This window comes from Camelus bactrianus, chromosome 9 (genome assembly GCF_048773025.1).
Source record: "Camelus bactrianus isolate YW-2024 breed Bactrian camel chromosome 9, ASM4877302v1, whole genome shotgun sequence".
Lineage (NCBI taxonomy): Eukaryota > Metazoa > Chordata > Mammalia > Artiodactyla > Camelidae > Camelus > Camelus bactrianus.
The window spans coordinates 15,970,590-15,995,079 of record NC_133547.1 but is presented as its reverse complement, the minus strand read 5'-3'; the positions used below and the strand labels follow the sequence as shown (position 1 = coordinate 15,995,079).

The 24,490-nt window shown below is 46.2% G+C and overlaps 1 protein-coding gene across 9 annotated transcripts in view; it reads left to right on the top strand.

The window, feature by feature from the left end:
• Positions 1-18,687, top strand: part of GARRE1 (granule associated Rac and RHOG effector 1) — a 76,331-nt gene extending 57,644 nt beyond the window's left edge. For all 9 annotated transcript variants that reach the window (XM_074369823.1, XM_074369821.1, XM_074369824.1 and 6 more), the window contains 7 exons: positions 1,880-1,977; positions 6,960-7,085; positions 8,221-9,254; positions 12,251-12,416; positions 13,130-13,267; positions 15,485-15,563; positions 16,076-18,687. In XM_074369823.1, coding sequence (XP_074225924.1) covers positions 1,880-1,977; positions 6,960-7,085; positions 8,221-9,254; positions 12,251-12,416; positions 13,130-13,267; positions 15,485-15,563; positions 16,076-16,384 — 1,950 coding nt within the window. In that variant the 3' untranslated portion in view covers positions 16,385-18,687. The remainder of the gene's footprint in view (positions 1-1,879; positions 1,978-6,959; positions 7,086-8,220; positions 9,255-12,250; positions 12,417-13,129; positions 13,268-15,484; positions 15,564-16,075) is intronic.
• The last annotated feature ends 5,803 nt before the right edge of the window (positions 18,688-24,490 follow it).

The window sequence follows — 24,490 nt, the reverse complement described above, 5'->3', positions numbered from 1 at the left end:
GCAGGGAACCTAGTTGCAAAATGATGTCACAGGCTTTCCTTATTTTAAGGAACCCATTCCATTAGTAATGATTTGCTAGAGCCCCTTGACCTGGCCTGACTGCTCTGGAGCTACAGTGGATGTCTTCCTGTTGCTCAAACACACCAAGCTTCTTCCTGTCGCAGGCCCTTGCCCTTGGTGCTCCTTTTACCTGAGAATACTCCTCTGAGATCTTCGTGTGACTTGCTCTTCATCTGCCCGATGTCAGCTCAAATGTCACCTCCTTTATGGTATAAGTAGTACCCCTGTCCAGTCACTTGTTATCCCAGCTCTCTGTTTGTCTGCTTCTTAGCAGTAAAATAACATCGACTCAGAAATAGGTTTGGTCTTTTCACCTTTGGTGAGAAGAATAACTTTTGCCAAAGTTGGGTGGAGTCAGGAAATCAACATCTAGTTTTTTTGTTAGGCACCTTTGACCTATATCACCTTCTGTACTTAATCCTACTTTCTAGAGTTAAATGACTGCTTTTTGAAAAATTGCAGCATTTCAGAGATTAAAGGAACCTAATTAGAGGCTAAGAAAAGTAAAGAACTGTTTCTTAACCTAATTCCTACTTTATTTATAAAAGGAACTGTTGGGAGGAAGCTGTCGTTTTGTTCGGTGTGAGTGAGGGCTCAGGTGGCCCAGCTCAGGGTGGTGCTGCCTTGTAGAGGACCAGGTGGGGTGAGTTACACTTCCCTTAGGATCTGTTCCTTAGTATAGGAACCCCTAAGAAAAGGAGTAAACTGGAGATCCCTGCTGAAGTGTGGAAGAGCCCACTGCCTTTAGAAGATTGATCCATATGCCCAAAGACCATTTTAGCTGAAACTAGGAGAACCTTGGCAATAAGTTCTCCAGAGTGGAATGTGTAAAATAAAGCAGGAGGACCCACAGGCTGCTTTGAGAAAACTTAGCTTAAAAAAAACCACAAAAGTCCCATGTTATACAGAAAGCATAAACTTCTTCCTAGTTCCCAGAGCACCTTTGTGTGTAACTGATGAAAAACTTTTTGATTATGATTCTGGGGGTGGGAGGGGAGAGGAAACACCTGCCTGTTCCAACAATGGCTGTTACTTGGACAGGAAGCCCTTTCCAAAAGACATTGCAAACCAGCTGTGGGAACTCTGTAGCAGTAGAAATCAGCTCCATTAGAGGCTGAAGTTGGAATCATAATAAGCAACTCTGCATGGCTTTGCCTCTTCTGAAATATTACAGATTTGGTTTTAAAGTGTTTTATAATCATTTTCTTAAAATTATTTTAGTTATTTGAAAATACATTCATCACTTTCTCACACTCTTTATTCTATAGCGTCCATGTAATAATATTAAAGACTTCTCTAAATAAGAGGAAATCATGGAGAAAAGGGTTGGTTCTTCATTTTTCCTGAAGTAACCATTTTGTTGATGGTTGAGGATAAAATGATCTTTACAAAAAGCTTCATCCACTTCCGGCTTGTTTTCAGTCATTACAGATAGGCTTTTCTGAAGCATTGGTTTGATTTTTCACGACATTTTTACTTCTTTCAAGTGCATAAAATAAAAAAATACTAAGATAAAGGAAACAAAGTAATCCCTAATTAACATATTTATAATTTGGAAGAAGTACAAAAAGTGATTGCGAAGTTCAGTACATCCTACACCACGAATTTGGTTTCTGTTTATTAAAGTGTTACTGTTTTCAGTCATCTTTATTACTTGCTGTTGTCTCCACTGGGGATTCTGACTGGGCCCTGCGTAACTGTCTTGCCGGGGGAATGGTTTTCACCAGAGTTACTCAGCATTGATAGGCTTGTGTATTAGATTTATTTATGATCCATTTTCCTCTCTGAAAGCTGATTATTGTTGTTGTTTCTCTCTTAGGTGGTAGTTGACACGGCACAAATAGAAAATAAAGAAGCCTATGCCCCCCAGATCAGTTTAGAAGGCTCCAGAATCGTGGTTCAAGTCCCGTCCACATGGTAATGTGACTCTTACGTTAACACAAGCCTAAGCTCTAATTGAAGTGTGGACATCTTTGAAGATTGCATTATTTTGGACAAACCCCACACTAGCTCACATGACAGGTCTTAACTACCTGTGCGGGTTTGTGGTCAGTGGTGGTGTGTTAATCTCATGTGTCATGATTATCAGCACCTGATAAGGAAGTCAAGGTGCCTGAAAAATGTCTCATTGACCAATAAATTTAACTAAAATGTTACATACTCATGGATCATAATGAGCAATATTCACCTTTTTTGTGTTATCTGAGTCCACAGCTTTTGAACAGAGTGTATTATTTTCCCTAAATCACCTAGCATTTCTCCAAAGCTGAGTACAGAAACTAGGGTTCCTCTTCCTCCTTTGTTCCCACAACAGCCCTGATGAGCTGTAGCTCGTGTCTTCATATGCCCAGTGTCATTGCGAGTCCGGAGGCAGACTGAGCTGTTTTTGTTTTTTAATTATTTGATTATATTTGTGAACTTATAATAAAATATTCTTCTTAGCCTATTAAAACAAAAGCTCCTACAAATCAATAAGAAATGGGCAAGGCACACAGACAGGAAAATCAGAAGAGATGTGGTCAACAAAGAGATGAAGAACATGTGCAGACTCACCAACAAAGAAAGGAAAGGAAAGCAGAGAAACAGCACGACGTCATTTTGCCCATCGTGTTGTCAGATCGTTTTAGAATAACAATGCTAGATCTGGACCAGACTGTACAACAGCAGTCATAGATGTTGTTGAATAAATCACACAGCCTTTCTGGGGGGCAATTTCCTTTATCAGAAGCCTAAGTTAAGGGCTGTGACCTCAGCAGTTCGACCTCTAGGGATTTATCCTTGTGATGTGCGTACAGATTCAGCTCACGGATCGGCATCACAGCTTTATTAATAAAAAATCAACCATTATCAGAAGACGTTTGCTATTAAAATTATCAGAATGAATATTTCTATAGAAAATGTTTAAAGCATCTAGGTGGGAAGAGATAGAGATAGTAACAGTGGCACTGTTGGTGCCTGTGTGGGCTGAAGTGGTAGCTGGGTAATGCATTCAGATTATATTGAAACATCTCTTTTTGAAATGTGAGAGTCCAGTAGTAGATTCTGCCAAAAGTTTTAGAACTTGTTGATGTCTCAAGTAAGGGTTGGCAGTTCACTTCATGCCCCCAAACCTCCCCTCAATGAGTTTCCTCCCCAAATTTTGAAATTTGATTATAGAGATGGTATAATGTTAATATAGGTACATATCTTCATTCCTATCAAACAATAAATTAGAAGGTCACTTTTTTGTAACATTTTTGTGTTCCAGAATTCTTAATTTATTTGCTAATTCAAGTTCTTATTGAAAAATATTAAGGTTAACCAGGATTCTCCTTTTAAAGGAAGAATTTTGAGCTCTTGATGATTGGGTGAATATAAATAGTGAGTGCTAAAATGATTAACACTGCAGTTTGCTTCCAAAACTCTCCCTTTATGATTCATTTCCTTTGTCATTCATTTTACCTCCGTTTAAGACCTCATAGGCTGTGATTATATGGAGGGGCTCCCTCTACTGGCTACTTTTGGTAAAAATACAGTTTTCATGTTTTTGTTTCTTGAAGAATTACAAAATGTGTGCTTGTTGAGAAGAAGAAAAGAAGTGATTGCTTTACTCCATCTTTGGAAAAAATGAAATTCTTAGCAAAGCTAGTCAAGAATTTATTATATGCTTTGCTTTTAATAAAATGAAGTGTCTAGCTGCCAGATACTTTTTTTCCCCAAAGTAATACCTTACTTAGATTTTTAAACTGTCCTATTTAAGCTATTCACTCATTCTTTCTTTCAGCAAATATTTATTGAGTACCTACTGTGTGACAGACACTGTTCTAGGCTCTGGGAATTTAATCATGAGCAAGACAGACAGGGTCCCTGCCCCTAATAGAGCTGGCTTTGTAATGGAGTGGCGGTCGGGGAGGGGACAGCTAATAAGCATAGGTGTTAAGTTCAAACACTGGCCAGTACACAAGGGGAATAAGAGTAGAGTGACGTCATCTGATAGAGAATAGCCAGGGTAGAGGTGGGGGGAGGCTATTTTGGATGAGGAGGTCAGACATGAAGGGTCTCTTTGAGCATATGACATTTGAGAGGAGCAGGACATGCAGAGAGCAGATAAGGAGAGCATTCCAGGCAGAAGAAACAGCAAATGCAAAGGCCTGAGGCGTGAACTGGCCTAGCTGGAGATGTGCCCAGTGATGAGGAAGACAGGAAGTCACAGAACCTCCCAGGGTTCTCACACAGGACCCAGGACTTGCAGGGTCCCTGAGGCACTTGGATTTTATCTAAGAACAGGTAGGGGGTTTTAAGCCAGTCTGGGTGATTTATCAAAAGAATGAGTTTAGTCTCTTAAAGGGATTTTATTGTCAGCTCTCAAGACTGATGAATAAAATAAAAATGCCAATTTGTTGATTTTCAGAAAGAGAAAGTATTGCTGCCAGGAACTGTAGCACTTCTTTCCGCATGACCAGAAAATGCTCTCCCAGTGGGCACACGTGTGGCCAGGCAGATCACAAGCAGAAGTTGGCTTGGGAGCAAAGAGCAAGTATATCCTGGTAATCAGGATTCCAGGCTGAGAGAACCGGGTGCCTGAGCTTCAGCGAGGTCCGCTGGCCAGGATTCTCTCCCAGGATTCCAGGATCTTGTTGGGCACTGGCAGAGCTTGCCCTGATGCTTGCTTTTTCCAGTGTTTCTGAGGCTAACCAGCTCACATGCTCACAGATAGGTTTCTTCTCAAGCCAGAGTATCATTGTAGAGGGCTGCTGCCTCCTTAGGACGGCTTCGCAAGTGCTGACTTCATCGTGTAACTCCCAGAGTGCCCAGGCACAGACATAGCATCTTCCTGGTTCTCCCTCTCAGAAAAGGCCTCTTGGTAAACGTGCCCTGGATGGGCAGTGGGGACCTGAATGGTGGGAATCGGCTTTCATGCGGGAGCAGTTCGGGAGAAGGTGAAGGTCCTGTGATGTGGGCAAACCCAACATATTCAGGGCACATGAGAAGGACTTGTAGCTGGAACAAAGTGAACAGGGGTGACAGTGAAGAGAGGTGTGGCCAGAGAGGTAGGAGGGCCAGGTCATAAAGAGCTTTCAGGGCTTTGGTGTGAGGGGGGTGGATTTTATTTCAGTCATGATGGGTTGCCACTAGAGGGTGTTAAATAAACAGGGGAGTGTTATATTCCAATTCACGCTGCAGGAGGCTCAGTCTGCTGCTGTGCGGAGGATGGGCCCTGGAGGTACAGGAGTGGAGGAAAGGAGACCAGGTGGGAGGCTGGTCCTGAGACGCAGGTGGTGGTGGTTTCCTGGAGTAGAGTAGGAATGAGAGAGGCCTGGATTTGGATTATGTTTTAGAAGAAAGGCTGTCAGGGTTTGCCGATAGATTGAATGAGGAAGCTGGAGATGACTTGTAGGTAGACAGCTGTGTTGTGTCCTTACTGAGGAAGTCATAGGAATCAGAATGGCTTTGGTGGGGAGGAGAGGGATCAAGAGTTGTGGCTCCCTTTGAGCTGCCCAGTAGGTGTGTGGGGAGCGCTGTTGAGTGTGCAGTTAGATATGTGAGGGTGGAGATCAGGAAGAAGGTCTAGACTGGTGAAGACAATTTGAGTCTCCAGTGTAGGGAACTCAAAAGCCACAGGATCAAATGCAGTCCTCTAGGAAGAAAGAGCGAAGCCTGGAGTGCGCCATCATACAGAGGGAGGGGAAGGAGGGGCACGAGACCAGGAGGGAGCTGCCAGACAGGTAGGAGGAAAATTGAGCAAGTCGGGTCACCAAGGCTGCAGAAGACAGTGATCCAGGGGGAAAGAGACATTGCATGACGTTGCTGAGAGATTGAATACAGTGGAGACAGGTAACTGACCCTGACTTTGGCAAGATCTCAGTTGTCTGATAAAAGCTATTTTCGTGGAGTTAGGGGGATGAAAGCCTGGTCAGAGTGGGTGAGAGGAGTATAGGGGGTAAGGAAGAGGAGGAGACAGTGTGTTAAAATGGGGAGCATTTAACAGAAGTGGGGCCGTATCTGGAGCAGAATATGGGGCTGAGAGAAGGTGGTTGGTGAGGCTGGTTTGTTTGCCAAAAGGAATATCACAGGGGAGAAATGGAGTGATTACTCGAAGAGGTCCTTTGGAAAGCAAGAGGCTACATAGCATGCAGTACCCGGGTGGAGGGTCGGCCTGTGGTAAAAGTGGGGCGTGTCTTCTGCTGTGACAGCGGGGGAAGGCAGGGCGAGTGGGCAGACACTGGTGAGCTGTGGAGTTAGTGGTGAGGGTAGTTGAAATAGATCTCATCTGCTTATGTGTTTTCTCAATTAAGTGAGAGTTGAGCTAGGACAGAAGGGAAGATGGCAGCAATAGCAGAGCTCTGAGGAGACAGGGAGGGGTGAAATAGTTATCTTGGAAAGGGAAAAAATTAATTTATGGGAAGACCATGTTTGTTGCTTATATGAAATTTGCCATGAGTCCAGGTTGGCAAATTTTTTTTTTCCCTCCCCTGACCTTTGGTTTCTCAGGTACAGGTGTGCTGTAGAGGAAGGGAGGGGTAGGGTGTTATGGAAAAAGTTTGTGAAGAAGTAGGTACTGTGCCAGACCACAGGATCTCAGCAGCATGGAGAGGAAAGTCAGGACCGAAGCCTGTTGGACAGTGAGAGGGCATTAGGGCCCCTGCAAAGCAGCGCCTCCACCAAACTCTCCTCTTCCTACTAAGCAGACTCTGGACAATTAGAATCTCTAGAGACCCCAGACCCGATTGCTTCCTCCTCCTCTCGCAGAGCAGCAAGTTAACTGTCAGCCCTGTCATCCTCCAAATGTTCTTAAAATTGCTAAACTTTTATTTTTTGCCAAAAGTGCATAAAAGTTGTGGCCTTTTTGTACAAGACCTGCTTGAAATACCTTTGCAGAGAAGGGCAGCCCAGACTAACACAGCCTGGCTTGTGCCTAGGTGCCTGAAAGAAGACCCTGCTACCATGTCCCTGCTGCAGAGAAGCCTCGATCCTGAGAAGACCCTGGGTCTGGTGGACGTGCTGTACACAGCTGTGCTGGACCTCACCCGCTGGAGGGCAGGGAGGTTGGTATCCCCACCCATCACTCGAATTGGTTTACATTCAGGTCCATACCTAGGGACAGTGTGACCATATGGATATACATGGTCATGTGAGCTCAGGTCACTGATAGGATGTGAGTAATTAAGGCAAGAAAAGGAACTTTGGGGCAACTTTTTATTTTGGAATAATTTCAAACTTACAGAAAAGTTGCAAAAGTTACAAAGAATTACTCTATGCCCTTTACCCAGATACCCCAGTTTGTTAACATTTTTGCCTTCGTTTGTTTTATCATTTCAGAGTTAAATTCATCAAGAAGATTTTAACCCAACCCACATTCTCCTTATGAACTAAGAGTAGAGAAATGTTTAGAAAATTTACTTATATCTTACATGAAATTTATTTATATCTGAAAGTAGCTGACAGCTGCAAGATTACCTCTTTGTGAATTAGCTTTAGAACCAGTCAGAACCTTAATGATCTAGCCATGCCCTCCCCCTTTCTTCACTCATGAGCATGCAGAGGCCCTGAACTCTGTCAGGTGACTTACCTAGGGTCACACCGGCCATCGGCTACCCAGCTCCCACCCCAGGCCCTTTGTATCTCTAGGACTTTCTTTCTTTCAGTACTAGAAAAAAGTGCTCAGGAAACTTTGAAAGTAACAACCATCTGTTTCTGGCACTGTCTGTAAATTACTTCTGAAGACAACAGTGCTGCATGGTGTCCCTGAGTCCTGCCCACTCACCCCCTCTACTGTGAGGATTTGTCCATGGTTTCTCTGCTGGATCTGCCAGACTCTCTGTCACCATGATCCGGGTGCACAACTGGCCTCTACCAGTTGCGTCTCCCACCCCAGCCACACTTTGCTTTCTTGTGCTGCAGTCAGACGGTTTCACTTAAATTCCTCAGGCTAGAAACGTAATGTAGTTTTCACAGCCTTGTGTTAGACACGGTGGATTTTTTTGTGATAAATATAGATAGTAAATGCTTAAATTATGTACTTTTAAAACTCTTGGGTATCTGTTTAGCTATAAAATTAGTGAACCTGGTGCCAACAGAGATCTTTTTATTCTTAAAGTCTTTCTTAAATACCAAAGAGGTCCATTTCATTGTCCACTTTGTGTATCTGTCTTTTTAAAAAATACATTCCTGTTTAAACAGGGAACAAGCTTTACCCTGCATACAAATCCAGCTTCAAAGAGAGATCTGTGATTTTGGGAATCAGACTGACCTGCCTTCTGGGAATGGAAACAAATCTTCAGGTGGCCTGCAGAAGACATTCTCCAAACTGACGTCCCGGTTCACCAAGAAAGCTTCATGTACCAGCTCCAGCAGCAGCACCAATTACTCCATTCCAAATACCCCTTCCAAAAATATCTTCATAACTGGGTGTTCAGAAGAGAAGGCCAAAATGCCCAGTAATATTGACTCAAGATTACAAAGCATTTTGAACATTGGCAGTTTCCCTAGGACTACAGACCCTTCACATTCAGCTCAGAATTCCAGTAATCAAATGGCCAATGGTTTTCTCATGGAAAGACGTGACAACTTCCTGCAAGCGGATGATGGCAAGGATGAGAAGGGAATGAACTTACCAACTGATCAGGAAATGCAGGAGGTGATAGATTTTCTCTCGGGCTTTAACATGGGCCAGTCACATCAGGGCTCCCCACTGGTGACAAGACGTAATTCTGCCGCCACAGCCATGGTGACTGAGCCGAAGGCAGGAGCCATGCAGCCGCAGCAGCCGTCACTGCCAGTGCCCCCTCCACCGCGGCCACCCCAGGCTGGGGCACATACACCCCTGACACCCCAGCCAGGCCTGGCACCTCAGCAGCAGTCCCCAAAGCAGCAACAACCCCAGGTCCAGTACTACCAACACCTGCTCCAACCCGTTGGACCACAGCCGCCCCCACCCCAGCCTCGGGCCCCTGGGAAATGGGTACACGGCTCATCCCAGCAGCCAGCACAGCCCGTTGGAGCGGGTCTGTCTCCTCTCGGCCAGTGGCCTGGCATGTCTGATCTCAGTTCTGACTTGTACAGCTTGGGTCTGGTGAGCAGCTATATGGATAATGTGATGTCAGAGGTTTTGGGGCAGAAGCCACAGGGACCTAGAAATAACACCTGGCCAAACCGTGACCAAAGCGATGGAGTCTTTGGGATGTTGGGAGAGATTCTGCCTTTTGATCCTGCAGGTATGTGAGCCTCCGTCCCCACCCTGGAGTTTTAACATAAATGTAATCACCACGGACTTCATAGAGCCCATCTGCCACGGTCTTACTTGTGGGAGGCCGTGACTTAATCTCCCTTTAAAGACCTTTCTCACTATCTGGTGGCAGGTGTGGGGCAGATCCATCAAAGGTAGGGAGCAGTGGTGAGAATGAGTCTGAGAAAGTAAATGGAATTTTCTCACTTTACAGAGGACAAGCTGGAGGCTAAGAGAAGCTACTTAAATGGCTCAAGGTCCCATAGTTCAAGTGCACTCCAATCTGGTCCTCCCATTTGTGGGAGCCATGGTGGCTGACCCTTTGTTGACTGCTTTTTCCTGGTTACATAACCTATTCTGTGATTTTTTTTTTTTATTATTTTTTAACCTTAACTCTAGGACCTGTGAAAGGTGGTAAGGCACCCTCCTGCCTTCATAGACTATGGCTTCTCCTGGCCCAGACAGTGTGAAAATACCACCAGAGTTGTCTTAAGAAATTAGAAAAAGAATTTAAAAGCAAAACAAAAATAAACTAGGAGGAGGAGTTAATTAAGGATAAAAGTTGTCATTTACCTGAAACTAACACAATATTGTAAATCAACTATACTTCAATTTTTTAAAAAAAGATAAAAGCCAGAATTAAAATATAGTAGACATTTAATCTAAAAGAAGGATCTTTAGAAGACCAATAAAATGGAGAAACCAATTTATTGTAAGCCCAATTAAGAGAGAGCAAAAAGAAACAAAATTAGGAAAAAAAGGAGACATAACTGCAGATACAGGGGCGATTAAAAGGACTTAAAGACATTACTACATATGACTTAATGACAACGTATTTGAAAACTGAATGGAAAATGGATTCTTTGCTAAGAAAGCACACGTTACCAAAAACTGCACCAGGAAGTGTAAAACCTGCCTGGATCTATTCCAGGATGAGAGATTGGAAAGGGAAAGCAAACATGATTTTACCATAAACACTTTTTATGAGTGTAGGTAGATGCGAGAAAATCTAACTGCGTGGAAAAAGTTAGACCTGGTTTACTTCAGGAGTGTAAGGTAGTTCAGGATAAAGGGCTCTGCCATTGTATCTGTCACTTCAACCAGTAAGTGAGAAACACTCATGCAGCAGTAGATGCTGTAAAGATGGTAGGTAAAAGACACCAGCAATTCTTACATAAACCCCCAGAAGTAAAACATGAATAGAAGGAAATATCTTGAATGTAAAAGAGACTTATCTACCAAAAGCCAGGAGCAGGTAGTACTTTGTACAGTGAAACAGAATCATTCCAGCTAAAATCAAGACCCAGACAGGGTGACAGTTGCTTCTACCAATAGCATGTAACTTGGTCTTGAACTTTCTAGCAAATGTAGCAAGACAAAAACAAAGGGAAAAAGTGGAATTAAAATTGATTATTCTAAAAAAAGAATAGGTTAAAAAGCACATCTCTTTGCTCACAATAAAATTGAAAAAAACAAGATTCCTCAAAAAATTTCTAGAATTTAGTAAATGAATCTGATAAAGTGGGTAGATGCCAGATAAATATGTAGAAATTGATTACTTTTTCCCTCTAATTTAGCAAAGGATATATGGAAGTGGAAAATATACTTCAGTCACAAGGGGAGCGCTGTGAAATATTGTAAATAAGTATAGCAAATACTTATATAAATAACTACCAGAAGAGGAGATTCCCTGCTTGACTATTAACCCAACATTAACTATTAAAGGAAATAAATGCTTTCGTACGTCATGTCAAAATTCCTCACATGCTCTCTTGTTCCTGCTCTCCTTGGCTGGGTGCATGTGGGGAGCCTTGTCCCCTGGGGCGCGGGAGGGGCACACAGATGATAAACAGTCTGTACGTTTTCTAGCAGTCATGTAATTAAATCCAGAGTATAAATGGTGTTTGGCAGAACTTTACCACCTCTGATCTCTATCCGAGTCCCAGACAGCCTTTACATCTTTAGCCTAGGAATCCTCCCAGCTGCTCGTTCTGGATGCTCCTTTCTGACCTTCAAGTCCCTAATGGAGCTTCCTGCAGACACCACCCCAGGGGCATAAGGTGTATGTAGTCCTTTTTTTTGCAAACTAAGGAAGGGCACTTTGGATGGGTGACTTAGGGAAGACACCCTCAGGCAGGGTCGAGCAGAACCGAGTAACCCCACCCCCACCCTGGCCCACACAGCCCCAGCTCTCCCCCGTGTGGACGTCTTTGTGCAGTGCACCAATGGCTCAGGCTCATGCAGTGGTCCTGAGGCAGCGCCCTGAGAGAACAAGCGGAGGGTGGGATTGTGCCCTAGTATTTGTGACATGGATGTTTTCCTACCACATCTTTCTGTTTGACTTTCTCTAAATGCTTCCTGTGCCTTTTTCTCCTGCTTGTACTGCCCTGCACATCCTTCCTCAGTTCTGTCCAGTTCATTTCCATCCACCTCTTAAAGCATTCTTAAATTTCATCCTATTCATTGCCGTCCTTATTATCTTCAGACTGAGTGAGCAGGTCTGCCATTAATATCCAGGAAAATACTGGATCAGAGTTGGGCCTAAGGGGGAAGGGCAGGTATTCTTTGTCCGCTGATCCTGATGCTTTAGTAACGTTCCGGGGCTGAAGTCATCATCTGATTTTCTAAGTTGTTAAGCACGTAGCACTAGACACTGAAAAATTTTAAAGTAACTAGTTTTTGTCTTTAAAATGTAGTCATGGCTAAAGCAAGCCTTTTGTGTACTCTTTCTTTGTTCAAATTCAGCCTGCCCCTATCCTAGGCATAATCCTTTCTTACAGTCCCTGTGCGCACACGCACCATAGCCCATCTTCAGACCCACGTGCTGAGAACCGCATCTCACCTGCAGCCCGCTCTGGGCCACAACCCTGGCAGCCCTTCACCATTTTCTACTGTGTGTGTGACCAGCACATCCTCAGAAGTTAGGGAAGGAAACAAGAGTCCAATTTGGCTCCAAACCCTATGTATCCCTTTGTCTTAACACAGTGGGTTCGGACCCCGAGTTTGCACGCTATGTGGCAGGAGTGAGCCAGGCAATGCAGCAGAAGCGGCAGGTCCAGCATGGTCGCCGCCCAGGCAACCCCCGGGGCCACTGGCCGCCCATGGATGATGCCCATCGGACCTGGCCTTTCCCAGAGTTCTTCGCAGAAGGGTGAGTCTCAGTGTGGGAGGGAAGCTGAGTGCGGGACCTGGGTGTTCCTTATGGGGACTTTGTGCGCTCTTATGAGGCAGCCCATTTTAAGTCCCCGTGTGAGAGAGTGGCACATGGTCAAATCTTCAGGGGGTCAGAGTTTGTGACTGGCTAGGCTGCCGAGTGACATGTTGTGTCCCTGTGAACACACCATTAGTATAAATTGATGATTTTTGAGACTCTCTTCTGCCCTGACTAGGATCTTATTTGATGGTGTCTGTGAAGTAATTCCGTGTTTAATGTAGTCTATATCTGAAATGCCCATGGCTGTGACATGTGTGTGATTTACAGAATGTGATCCCTGAGCCTGCAAAAGGCACAGGTGTACAGTTCAGATTCCAGAATATTGTGCGAATGTGGATTTTCATCATAAACAGCTGGGGATCGATTTTTTTTAGCTCTCTTAATGCTACCTGGTTAAAAATCTGGACAGCTAAAGACCATCTCAACTTTTTGTTTGCTCTAAGATAAATTTCACATATAAACCACAGGCTTCTGAGGAGTTTTTAGAGGAAGGAGAGACACAAGAGACCACTGTTTGGTTGTGAGATGAATGTAGGGCAAAGACTGTTCTTTTAGATCTTGGGTGAGGGTGGGGGTGGCCTCGGGCTGTCCAGACAGTGTCCAAGCTGGCCACAGGAGGCTGGAGACCAGCTTCTCTTTTTGGCTTTCAGGGATGGCCTGCACAGCGGCTGGTCAGGTGCTCAGGGAGACTCGGCCAGCTCGAGTGATGAGACATCCTCTGCCAACGGGGACAGCCTGTTCTCCATGTTTTCAGGGCCTGACCTCGTTGCTGCTGTGAAGCAGAGAAGGTACGAAGCAATTTTTAAACCAAAGGACAGCGGGGCACCTGAATGTGATCCAGAGCTCATTCCTCTAGAAAGCTCAGGAGCCCCGTCACTCCCCATCAGCATGTGTTAGAGGCAGAGGGCCTCTTCCAGTACTGTTTTGAGGAGGCCTGTGTGGGGCTGCCATGCAGACTTGTAGCCCAGGGGACTTAATGTTGGGTTGAGTTTTTGCTGACAGAACAGTCTCATGCAAGTGGCAGCCAAAAATACCAGTCTGACAGGCAAGGAAGTATTCTGGAGAACAGGGTCTGCTGATGCTAGTCTGTGCCTTGCAGGAGGCAGCCCTTTCCCTGGGAGGAGCAGGACCAGGACAACTGAGTTCTAATCAGGACTCACCAACAGGCTTTGCAACTCCAGACATGGGCCTGGTCCTCTCTGACACTCAAGTTTCTTTTTCAAAGGAGGAACTGGATAAAATGACCTCTGAATGGCCATTCAGTGCTTCAAAGTTGAAAAAAAGAGTTATATAGTATATTCACATCTAAGAAGTTTTCAAAAGTAGTCACAAAAGTTAAGCTAGGCCCTGAAATAAGAAGAATTTGTTCAGAAAGCAATGCAGAGACTGTTATGGGTGTGAGGAAGTGGAGGCCCAGAGGTGGGTGTGAGGAAGTGGAGGCCCGAAAGTTCACGGGCAGGATGGAGAGGGTGCAGGCCACCTGGGCACCAGAAGTCATGCTGTGGAGTGGGAAGGGAGGGAGGCCAGGTCACAATGGCCCCGTGTGACGGGGTCAGGCTTCATTGGATATGCAGCGGAGAGCAGGTAGATGAAGACAGAAGGGTACCCAAGTCAGGATGCACAGGGGAGCCATGGTGGTGATGCCGATGACTGCGCATACAGGCTAGGGTGCCAGGCCCTGGGCTCAGTGTTCACGTACATTTTCTCACATAATTCTCACAAACACTCTGTTTGCTAGGGCTAACACATCAAAGAACCACAGACTAGGGGACTTAACAAAAATTTATTTTCTCACAGTTCTGGAGGCTAGAAGTCTAAGATCCAGGTGTCAGCAGGGTTGGTTTCTTCCAAGGCCTCTCTCCCGTGCTTGCAGACAGCCGTCTTCACATGGTCTTCCTTCTGTGTGCGTCTGTGTCCTCATCTTCTCTTCTTATAAGGATGCCAGTCATGTTGGATTGGAGCCCACCCTAATGACTCCATTTTAACTTAATTAATCGTTTAAACATCTCATCTCTAAGTACAGTCACATTCTGAGGCACTGGGAGTTAAGACTTCAACATAGGCCTTTGGGCAGGGGGGGACACATTCATTTATTCAGTAGCACTGATCACGTACCAGGCACTGGTGATATAGCAGCAAGCAAGAGTCCCCTTCCTCATAGAACTTATATTCTTTTTGAAGAAAGACTGATTAAAAAAACAAACCTAAATATGCCAGTTTGGGTTAGGTGCTAGGAAGAAAAATAGAGCAGAGGGCAGAGAATGCAGGCGACAGGTGGATTTTCTGTGTTCCAAATGGGAGTCAGGGAGGCCTCTGGGAGGAGAAAGCTGAGCAAAAAGATGGATCAGCTGGTGAGGAACTGGTAATGGGATATGTGAGAGAGAAGAATCAAGGGTGAGACTCAGGGTTTTGGCCTGAGCATCTGTGTGGGACAGGGTGCCGTGGACCGAGACGGGGAGGATAGCGGGGGAGCAGGACTGAGCCTCAGGAGGGTGGAAGTCTTCTATTCAGACACGGGAAATGAGAGTGGCCAACTAGACATCTAGGAAGTCACCTGTAGCACCATTTTGCAGAGACTGCTGTTTGCATGCGGGAGCACCACTCCGCAGACTCACCAAGCTCTGTGCCTGCTGCGTCCTGCCTTTTTCATTCAACATTATAACGGAAATTTTTTCATGTTAGTAGTAAAACTAACAGCCTTTTGTTTTTGAGTCACACATCCTCAGTGCATGGTAAACAGTCATCTGTATCTGTTGAATAAATGAAAAGGCCAGAGCTGGTGGACTCAGAGAGCAGCTGAAACGGCCAGTGCCCGTTCTCCTGCCCCACCCCCAGCCCAGCCCGTGACGGCCCTGGCAGCGCAGCATCCCATGGAGACCCACCTTAGTCCCCTCCCCGCTGAGAACAAGCGCCTGGAGGCACCCGAGCCAAGCAGCTAGGGTGTCCCTGCAGGGAAGCTGGGCGGGAGGCCAGGCCGGCCTGCAGTGAGCTCTCGGTTCTTTCAGGAAGCACAGCAGTGGAGAGCAGGAGACCAGCACGCTGCCCTCGCCGCCTCTTCTCACCACAGTGGAGGATGTGAACCAGGTACTGGGGCCCTGTTCTGGCCAAGGAGGGCTGGCTTTATGGGTACAGACCTTGAGCAGGGTTCCACAGCTTATGTTTGAAGAGGGCCTCAAAGCAATGAGGCGTTCTTTGCGATGAAGTTTTTTTTCCTTTGTCTAAATGATTAGCCGTCTCAGCTGACTTAGAGCCACTTGCAGAGGAAGCTCTGGGGCTGTGCTGTCCAGTATGACAGCCATTAGCCGCATGTGGCTGTTTAAATTGAAACTAATTAAATATAAATGAAGAGTAAATATAATTTAAATATAAATAAATCAGTTGCACTAGCCACATGCAGCGAGCAGCTACTGTACTGGGTGGTGCAGAGAACATTTCTGTGGCCACAAGTTCTGCTGGATGGTGCTGCTCCAGGACTATGGGGAAGGCTGGGCTCTCACCCTGTTTCCTCAGTGAGAGTAAGGACCAGAGATCTGGGGAGGTGGGAAAAGATGATAAATCTCCAGAAATGCCATTAAGAACCCTCTTCTGTCTCTCAGGATAACAAAACCAAAACGTGGCCGCCCAAAGCCCCCTGGCAACACCCTTCCCCGCTGCCTGGCACCCTTCCTGGCCCGAGCTCACCACTCTATGCAGTCGCCAGCCCCGGGAGCCAGTGGAACGACACCATGCAGATGCTGCAGTCCCCGGTGTGGGCTGCCACCAGCGACTGCAGCGCCGCCTCCTTCACCTACGTGCAGACCCCGCCGCAGCCCCCTCCCCCACCAGCACACAAGGCAGCACCCAAGGGCTTCAAGGCCTTCCCTGGGAAGGCTGAGCGAAGGCCGGCCTACTTGCCCCAGTACTGACCCAGAGCTGTTGGGGCCAGTGTCCCCGCCCTAGGGCTGACTAGCTGGCACAGCCCCCCAGAGGACCAGTGCACCCCTGTCCCAGGCAGGGATCCTTGGGGATGGGGGTGGTTGGCAGCTCTCCAAATCTTTAAGGCCTGGCTTCTCAAAACTTTGGAGGCATCAGACCCCTGAAGGGCCAGCTGAAGATGGAGGTTTCTGGCCCTCCTCAGGGAGATGCTGGGGGATCTTCGAGCTTAATAAGCACCTCTGGTGATTCTGATGCAGGTGGGCCACAGGCCACACTTTGAGAAACACAGCTCTCAAGTTTGTAGTCCCACTGTGTGTGTTGGGAAGGCATCAGGCCTGAATGCTGAGAGCAAAACTGACCATTCTTCTGACACCCTCCTCTTCCCCTCAACATGTTGAGTGATGACCACACCAATCACTGTATTTTATAGCTATTTTTCATGTAGGTTTTTAGTTAAAACATCTCCTGCCTAAAATGCATTGAATATTTTAAGATAACATACAGTGGCTGGAGGTCTGTTCAACACTATCTTTATTTAAGCTTACACAAACTGGGTGAAGTATAGGATATTTGTGATCAGAAGCAATTATCTGAGTTTTCTATAGGGGGACAGCCCCTCGCCATCCCAGCAGCACCCAAGGGGTGCAACCTTTACCGGATTGACGCAAGCAGGATGATAAAACTGACGTCAGAGACGTATTCCTGGTGGTGTGTGGAGATGCGCCCGCTGGCTGCTGTCTGAGTACGGGATAAAGCTACACCTTCCGCCCTCAGGTCCTTCCACACGTGGCCAGAGGCTTCAACACAGTCTCCAAATGTGGGGGTGTGGTCAGGGGGCTGCAGAGAGACACCTGCATTTGAAACTGCAGTAACATTGTGAGCTGGCTCAAGACAAACCAATTAAGATGTAGATAGGAACTAATTTAAAAGGCTTTTCTTTAAAAAAAGAAACAAAGACAAAAAACCACCTCATTTTCAGTTAACATGTGCTATTAAATAGATAACATCCTGTGGATTTAGGGGTATCTTCCAGCCAGAATGGATCCAGAAGAATTGAATGGTGCTTAAATTGAGAAATAATAAATATATCTATATAGAATAGACATATCCCACTGTATATTAATTGAAGTTACAGAAGTTCTTTATATAAAACTTATTTAAATTTTTCATATTTCATCTTTGAAAAGTCTAATTGAGAAAAATCCATAATATTTTCTGGTATGAAAGTTTGACAGTATTAATATTTTTTTTATATTTTCTTAAATCATTAAACCATTTTAATATATGTTAACTACTAATAAATGGTTTATTCTTTCTAACTCCATAAAGCTTTTCCAGCAGAGATTGTAATAACACAGTTACGTTCTCATTTTTCTACGGATATAAGTAAATTTATATTTAAAAAAACCAAAAAGAATATATATATATATATGTATGTATACACACTAATTATAGAGGACCCTTAGTGTCTGAGCCCAGCCATCTAAAGTTTTAGTACTGTGTTGCCAGGCTGTTTCCAGGCCTCGGGTGTTGTCTTTTGTGCTGTGTGGGGATGCCATTGCTGCCTGTACTCATGATTCTTTCCCCGTGGGTTCTGAACATTCACCTCACCATGTTTACAGAAAACTGTTTTGTACATAGACTCTTTCAGGCACGTGCTTTGCACCAACCCTGCGTGGCTCTTGTCCGTGTTAGCTGTCACAGTGTGTGCACTAATCTCTGTTGAAGTTGTCCGTGGCTGTTTTACTTGTAAGATAGTTTTCTACTTCCTTCAGTAATGTGTCTGCAGTCCCCTGTATTTCGAGTTCTATTATCCGGAAGTACCCTTGTTTTAATAGTGCCTCCCCAAAGACCTCACCCTGGACAGAGGTCGGTCCTTGATGCTCCAGCACAGGTGACATCGACATTGCTAATTGCCACTTTGCAGTCTGTTTTTCTCGATTAAGGAAGACATTTTGTAATTGCATCTCCATGGGCTGTGAGACTGGGTGAAGCTGTGTGGTCTCTTTGTAGGTGCTGTGTTCTCAGCACCGCCTTGCTCTGAACACTGGTTATTCCAGGTGCTGCGCTCGGCAGAGGGGTCTCGCCAAAGCGCATGTGTGTGCATGTGTGAGCGTGTGTGTCCTTTGCATGGCCGGGCGTGGCTGCCTTGCTCGGACATCAGCAGGACATCGTGTGACTAGTTACAACGCTTCCAAACTGGAACTCTACATTTTGTATCTTACTTTTAAAGCTCCTATAAGTAAAATAACTATTGGCTTTATTAAAAATATACATTTAATAATTTTTTGTATCTCTGTTTAAAATGAACTGCAGCAGATACCATGTCAGAAGCCTTATCTGATTCCTCACTTTGAAAAGCTGCACCCGAGTTGGTTTTTAGGTCAGCCTGTCCTCTGCTTCTGAGCCCTTGCAAGGGTAACACCACTGAGGGTATTGAGATGAGCTGGGGTGGGTGGGCAGGAAGCATGGCAACCTGTCACACCTCTCCTGCTGGCTTTCCTAAGGCCAGAGCTGGAGGGGGCATCTGTGTGGGCAGAGCCAGTGTCGTGAAGGAGGCCACCTGGAAGGATACACGCTTTCCCCTTGGGTTGTGGTCTGCTAGCAAGCACATTCTACCAAGCATGGGCACTTGTGAGCTGCCCAGCAGCCTTTCCAAGGAGCATACCCAGGAATGAGGTCTCCCCCAACTCTGCCAGGAACCCACTTTGTGGCAGAGAGACCCTGCCTCACAGGGACAGGAAGGCCCAGTCTCACTGGATGATGGCACCCTGCTATGCAAAAGGAAAGATTGTAAAATAGGAACCACAAAAGTAGGGGTGCGGGTTACAGGGGAATTTCAGCTCATTTTCATTTACATCAAGACAGTACTTGATTGAAACTTTTTTCATGAACTTAGGAAAATGGAGTAAGGGGGCATTAATGTATAACCTACCAGTATAAGTACTACTCAGGCTTCTTTCTGCTGAGACACCCAGAAGCTGAGCTAAGTCCCAGCACCTTCTAAGTGCACCTCAGGATAATGTTGCTTAAAACAGCCATGGTGCATGAGTATACTAAGGAATACACTGGAAGTTCATATTAAAATGCTAGACAGAAAAACACATTTTATTCAGATGTGTTCCTGTGTAACACCACTACCTGGTTGCTGTTCACTGACTTGATTCACAACAGTGGTAGAGACAGAAGAGTCCTGCAGCCCCTGCTCCGTGCTGAATGGGTGGGAATGGAAACAGAATGGATGTTCACCTGAGCCCCAAGATGGTCCTTGGAGTCTCCGGCCCAGCTGAGAAGTGGAGGACATACAGGCAGATGAGGTCCTTATGAAGCCGGTGACCCTCTTTTCCGCCTAGGGGATCCCGGGAGAGTGGGGCATCCAGCTCTAGGGGTGTAGCTGTAACACTGCATCCCAACCATGATGCCGCAGAAGGATGGCTCTGTGCACTGTGACCCCTCCTGTGATCTGCTTCCTGATCTGGAGACAAGAAATAAACCCTTCGAAAGGCCAGCTCGTTGACTGCCAAAAAGCCATGTAAGTGGACAGTCTGACAGTCAGGCTCCCAATCATGTGCCTGGGAGTCTGAGGAATCTCCAGGGGCAGAATCCTGGAAGTAACACACACAGCTAGCCTTATGATTCCACAAGGGCATGCTGGCTGGGCCCAGGCCTCTGCTTGTCTGTGAGGGGGACTGGATGAGGGCCTACGTAAGGAGGAAGGATTGTTTCAGGAGTGTCATGTTCACTTCAACATTCACTGTTGTCACCTAGGGGCAAGGCCCTTGCCAGGACTACAAAGATGCAATCTCTGCCCGTAAAACACAGTCTTTTTAGAGAACACAACCCCCTCTTTCCTATTCTTGGTAAGAAGTACCACAATCCATTCACCCAGTTGCTCACGCAGAAATCCTAGAAGACATTCTTAATTTTCTTTACTCTCTTCATTCACTTAAGTCCTCCAAGTGTATCTCCAAGCACATTTAAATCCCACCGTGATTTTACATCTCCATTGCCATCAATTTGGTCCTCACATTGTCTCCTGCCTTTCCTTGTCAGGCCTCAGGGTTTCCTGCACACCTCTGCTACCTCGGGGAAGCCTCACCTGATGCCCACCTGGCCTTGGCCTCTCCATCAGTTCTCTTGGGCCAGAGCCCAGCCTCTTCCCAGCTTTTGTTTTTCACTACAGCACTTAAGACTCCACTGAAATCATGTTTGCATATGTCCCTCTCATCAGAACCAAGCCTCAGGAGAGGAAGAAGCTAGTCTTGCTCGCGGCCATATGTGCAGGGTGCAGAACGGCGTGAAGCAACTCCAAATAAGCCAGACAAAACGAGGTGTTTCTGGGGCCAAAGGAAAATTCTAATACAGAGCAAAAAATAGAATTAGACTCAAGGCAATCGGTTCTCCCAGCGTACTAAAAGAATACATGATGACCAGAGTTTCTACTAAGGCTGCAAGGAGGGACTGACATTAGGAGCTGCCGGAAGGACTACGCAGCTCTTCACTAGTATAGTTTTCTATACTGGTGGGAACCCACACCCATGTGCGGTGGGGAAATTTTTTTAAAGACCTAACGGTGGATTTACAGGAAAAATCTGGGCAACATCCCAAAGCCACAAAGGGGCTGCGCGGGCTAACACCACGACATAGCACGAATTCGGAGCCTCCTGGAGGCGCTGATTCCTCCTTCCGCGACCCCTCGTATGCGCACGCGCAGTCCGCCCCCACTCGGAGTATGCGCACACGCGCACACTACTCCATCCCAGACGTGCGGGCAGAGGCGTCTGCGAATTCCCTCTGCCTCTTGCTCGAGTCCGGGAGCGGGGACATGCGCACACGTGCTCCCCCAGACGTGCGCGCCCACACGCAGACGTGTGCGTATCCCCGCCCCCCCCTCACTACCTGCGCTGGTCCCGCCTTCCCTGCGCGTAGACACGTGCGCACCGCCCCTCCGGCGATTGGGGCGAGTGCCGGGAGGGCTCCCAAGTTCCCGCGAGCCGCGATTTCTTGCCCTTTCCTGGTCACCGTGACTCAGCACCTTCTGTGGGGTTCGCGAAAATCCATCGCGTGTACCACCCCACACAAATTTCCTTCAACTCAGGCCCCAGAACTGCCGCCACCCTCTCCCCGAACTTCCCTCCGCCCTTGTCGAGGTCATCCTCTGGTTTCCAGGTCCTGCCTTGACCCCTGGCCGGCGGCCCGAATTAAGGCCTGGCTTAAGTCCACACTTAAGTCCACTTGGGGTCAAACCATATTGCTGAAGGCACTTGAAGTTGCGCGGCACTGGGGCAGAGTCTTTTGGACTTTCTGAGCCAGTTTTCTTTGGATAGTGTTTGTCAGCCCCTGGTCTGGTTGCTTATGAGCCTGAGAACTTCACTGCCCCCAGGATCCCCAGGATTCTGAACCCCATACTCTGAGGTTTGCAGACAGAGCTTGGCACATCATGTGTTAATGATCCTGATGATAATGATAGGAAACAGGTTTAACTTGTCAGAATATAAAATTACCTCGTTCGCGGGGAGGGAAATGGTTCAGTGGTAAAGCACATGCTTAGCACGCAGATGTCCTAGGTTCCATTCCCAGAACCTCCATTTAAAAAGTGAATAAATAAAATAAAATTACCTTGTTAATATTTTTCCAAGCTACAGATCCCACTCCACTCCCCAAAATTTGATCAGAGAGGCTGGCCTCCTCCCCCACCCACCCCTACTACACCTTTCCTGGTGGGTTTCTCCCTACTGCCCTACACAGATCCTTAGATGCGTTCCAGGGGGACCAGTGTTAATGCAGCGGGTGGATTTTCCTGCCTTTGCCCATGCTGCTCTCCGTTCCACTTGAGATGCCATTCTTGGCTACTACCGCTTGTAAAATTCTACCCTGTCAACCAGACTTAATATCATAAAGGCCTAACTGATGTTAAAACAGAACTGGTATGGTAGGGAAGAAAGGAGGGGATTGCCTGCTCCCCGACTTCCTATGCATCTGTTTTCCTAAGTCAGGATCTCCCCTTGTCCCGGTTGTGGTTGTGATTAAGAACAGAGTTTGGGAATGGGGTAACCTTGAGTTGATTCTCTATTTAGTAGCCAAGTGGCTATTTTCAGATTCCTTAATCTGTCTTAAGTGGGGAGGACAACAGGATAGTCCTCATAGAGCTGCTCTGAGGATTACATAGGAGAGAATTTAGCACAGAGCTCCACTCCACATAGAGTAAACTGTAGGGAATAGCAAAGTAACCATGTTCGTAGTTGGATGATGAGTGGTTTTCGATTAATGATAATATTCCTCTGTGCTACTTCTTTTTGCCACTGTGAGTTATGGTTCTCCAGATAGGAATCTAGTTTTCTGCTAATATAGAAAATGCATGTAACTTTGGAATTTCAAAGTACAGTGTTAAACTTAAAATATTGTGCAGAAAGCTGGGAATACCTGGGAAATCTGGAATAAGTGAAGGTGCTAGGACTCACAGAGGTCTAAGAGAAATCACTGATTCATGTTCCAGCTGCAGGCAGAGGTGGCCTGGCCCCAGGAACTTGGGCCCTGTGAGGTTTGCTCTGACATCTCTCTGGAGATCAATCTCTCCATGCTTTTCCCTGAGACTAGGGGCTGAACCTCAGGTCTGTCCTTTCAGAAAGGCAGCTTAGCTGTACAAAACACTGAGTTAACACCGCAAAAAAGTAAAATAAAAAACACAACTGAATTTCTCTTGCTAGGGTCAGGTCCCAGAAAAGGACCCTGTTTGGCTGGCTTAGGTCATGTGTTCACCTCTGATGCAATAAGGGAGGCGGGGGGAGGAGGGGAGGGAACTCGAGCGTGGGAGGGACTGGTTTTGGACAAAGACAACGGACATCCACTGTGATCACCAAAAAGAGCCCACTAGAAAAAGGGAGTCAGTGGTTACTGTTGGGCTAGAGTCATCTGAAGAATCATACAGCAAGTGGATGATGGGGCAATGGCTGCTGAGACCAGCTTTCCTATTGGATGCAGGTCTGTTCTGAAACACAGGATTGAAGAGTGGAAGTTCTGTTCTAGGTGGAGAAGTAACTGGCTTGGACGGGAAGCTCTAGTTGGAGTGTTTCTCAGGAACTCTAGGAGAACAGATGTTGTTCAGCACTGTCAGGATGCTGCCAGGTATGGGAAGACCAGTTAAATCTCAGAGTTGATAGTTGACCCAAAATTCTGGGTAAATAACGGCCATGTGGACATGGCTGTTCCCTGCAAAGTCCTGTGACCATTCATTTCTTCAGCCTTTGGCCAGTCTCTTTTTTCCTTCTTTATCTTTAGGAACTCAAATAATTCTGGGCAGAGAGAGAAAAGCCATTTGCAGAGGCCAAAGGTGACAGTGAACTCATGACGCTGGGAGGTGAACCAAAGGAAGATCTAGGCCTAAGACTGCAGCAGGACAGGGTACACTCCCAGAGGGATGGCCTTTCTGGGGGAACCAGATGATGCAGAAGCTCAGTTTGGTGCCTGGTTCTTGGACGTCTTCTCCTCTCTGACTGTGTTTACTCTCTCTCACCCAGACTCTCATCTAGGCTCATGACTTCAAATGCTATCTATTCACTCATGACTCCCAAGGTTTTCTTCCTGCTCGAACCGTCTTTCCTTATACTCCAGACATGAATACTCAGTGCTTCCGCTTAAATGTCTAATAGGTTTTGAGAACTTAACATGTCAAAAAATGAGATCATGATCTTACCTCTGAAATTTGCATTTCTCCTAAATGCAGTGACAATCCCATTTTTCCTGGAACTCAGGTAAAAAACTGGATGTCATCATTGATGGTTCTTTTTCTTTACTATTATTTCTTTGCTCAATATATTAGATCACCGTGTCCAACTCCTGCTACCTTGACATCTTCATTCTCAGCCTGCGTTATTGCTGTAGCCTCCTATCTGTTCTTACTTCCATTCCTACAGAATTATTGGTCCAATCAATTGTAAAAACATGTCAGATGATGACCCTCCTTTGCTTATAACCCTTCAACAGTTTTCCATCTCTCTTGGAATAAAAACCAAAGTTCTCACAGTGACTTACAAGGTCCATGTGATCTTGTTGCCTTCCTTCCCTCTCTGACCGCCTTTCTCACTCTCCCCTCATTC